The sequence below is a fragment of the Arachis hypogaea genome, chromosome 11, assembly GCF_003086295.3.
Source record: "Arachis hypogaea cultivar Tifrunner chromosome 11, arahy.Tifrunner.gnm2.J5K5, whole genome shotgun sequence".
NCBI classification, from domain to species: domain Eukaryota; kingdom Viridiplantae; phylum Streptophyta; class Magnoliopsida; order Fabales; family Fabaceae; genus Arachis; species Arachis hypogaea.
Window position 1 is genome coordinate 134810518 of NC_092046.1, and position 2132 is coordinate 134812649.

The 2132-nt window shown below is 45.1% G+C and overlaps 1 protein-coding gene across 1 annotated transcript; it reads left to right on the top strand.

The window, feature by feature from the left end:
* The first annotated feature begins 315 nt into the window (after positions 1-315).
* On the top strand, positions 316-1278 carry LOC112721868 (uncharacterized mitochondrial protein AtMg00810-like). The gene has a single exon (XM_025772893.1). The coding sequence runs from the start codon at positions 316-318 to the stop codon at positions 1276-1278; it is 963 nt and encodes a 320-aa protein (XP_025628678.1).
* The last annotated feature ends 854 nt before the right edge of the window (positions 1279-2132 follow it).

The following is a 2132-nucleotide window of genomic DNA, read 5'->3' on the forward strand; positions in this document are numbered from 1 at the left end:
ATTTCTAAGCCCCGGACTCTTCATGCTCAACTTGAACCTATCTCAGTCAAACAGGCCCTTTCTAATTCTAAGTGGAGAGCCACCATGGATGCTGAGTACTCTGCCCTCATGCAGAATCACACCTGGAATTTAGTGAAATTGCCACCAAATAGGGAGCCCATTGGTAGCAAGTGGGTGTTTCGGATCAAATATAATGCTGATGGAACCATTGACAAATACAAAGCCAGGCTGGTTGCCCAAGGCTTCCATTAGAGACCAAGGCTAGATTATAAGGAAACATTCAGTCCAGTGGTAAAACCTACTTCGATTCGTATAATGCTGTCCTTTGCTCTTGCAAACTCCTGGCCTATCAAGCAACTGGATGTCAACAATGCCTTTTTGTATGGTGACTTATTAGAAGATGTATATATGTCTCAACCAAAGGGCTATGAACAAGGAGATGGAACCCTGGTCTGCAAGCTGACCAAAGCACTTTATAGCCTGAAACAATCCCCTTGGGCCTGGTATGTGAAATTGTTGGGTGCTTTTAAGCGTCTGGGGTTCACCCCCACAAAATCAAAAACCTCATTCTTTACACGAATCATCTCTCAATCCAGGCTCTATGCACTTGTCTATTTTGATGACATCATCCTCACCGGTGACTCTGGCCCTGCAATTAATCAAGTCATTCAGCAGCTAAATCTCAACTTTGCTCTCAAGGATCTTGGGGACTTGCACTACTTCCTTGGCGTGCAGGTTGTCAAGACAGCGGATGGAGGTCTCTCTCTTCTACAAACCAAATACATTCAAGACATCCTGAAGAAAGCAGGATTAGAAGGGTGCAAACCCTGCTCCACACCACTACCTTCTACACTAAAACTCACTGCCACTTGGGGTGTTCCCTTTGATAATCCTTCCCTATATAGAAGTGTAGTTGGTAGTTTACAGTATCTGACAATGACCAGGCCTAAAATTTCTTACCCTGTCAATCGAGTTTGCCAATTTATGCAGTCCCCATCTGAGGACCATTGGAAGGTGGTAAAGCGCATTCTTCGATACCTGAGTGGCACCTTGCATCATGGCTTGCACTTGAAGAAAGGAAGGCACCTTCCCATCCTAGCTTACTGTGACTCGGATTGGGGCAGTGACCCTGATGATCGCAAGTCCACCAGTGGTACTTGTGTCTTTCTTGGCCGCAATTCAGTCTCATGGTCCTCCAAGAAGCAAACTATTGTGGCGTGCTCTAGCAGTGAGGCAGAATATAGGTCCATGGTAGTAGCTGTGGCTGATGTGGTTTAGGTCAGGAACCTGCTAACTGAGCATTTCCCTTGCCTTCTACTCCTCAACTCTTTTGTGACTACCAAGGTGCTGTGTTACTGGTGGCTAACCCAATTCTTCACTCTAAATCCAAGCATTTTGAGTTGGATCTCCATTTCGTCTGGGATTATGTAGACAAGGGCACCATTTGGGTCAACCATATAAACAATATAACATGGATTAAAGGTTACTTGTTATGCAGTAATGGAGAATATGTTGGAGTTTTGGAGATGCTTTGTCTTCTGAATCTCTGCTTTCCTCTGTCTTCTTGTTCACGCACGCACGTCCTCCTATGGCAAGCTGTGTGTTGGTGGATTACCGTTGTCAATGGCTACCGTCCATCCTTCCAGTGAAAACTACGCTCACGCGCTCTGTCACAGCACGGCTAATCACCGGTTGGTTCTTGATCCGGTTGGAATAGAATTTACTATCCTTTTGCGTCTGTCACTAACGCCCAGCCTTCAGGAGTTTGAAGCTCGTCACAGTCATTCAATCCTTGAATCCTACTCGGAATACCACAGACAAGGTTTAGACTTTCCGGATTCTCATGAATGCCGCTATCAGTTCTAGCTTATACCACGGAGATTCTGATTAAGGAATCTAAGAGATACTCATTCAATCGGATATAGAACGGAGGTGGTTGTCAGGCACACATTCATGGTTTGAGGAAGGTGATGAATGTCACGGATCATCACCTTCATCACAGTTAAGCGCGAATGAACATCTTAGATAGGAACAAGCGTGTTTGAATGGAAAACAGAAATACTTGCATTAATTCATTGAGACACAGCAGAGCTCCTCACCCCCAACAATGGGGTTTAGAGACTCATGCCATC

Bases quoted from the DNA above. Each gene is read 5' to 3' on its own strand.
- LOC112721868 (XM_025772893.1), top strand. From the start codon at position 316: ATGCTGTCCTTTGCTCTTGCAAACTCCTGGCCTATCAAGCAACTGGAT.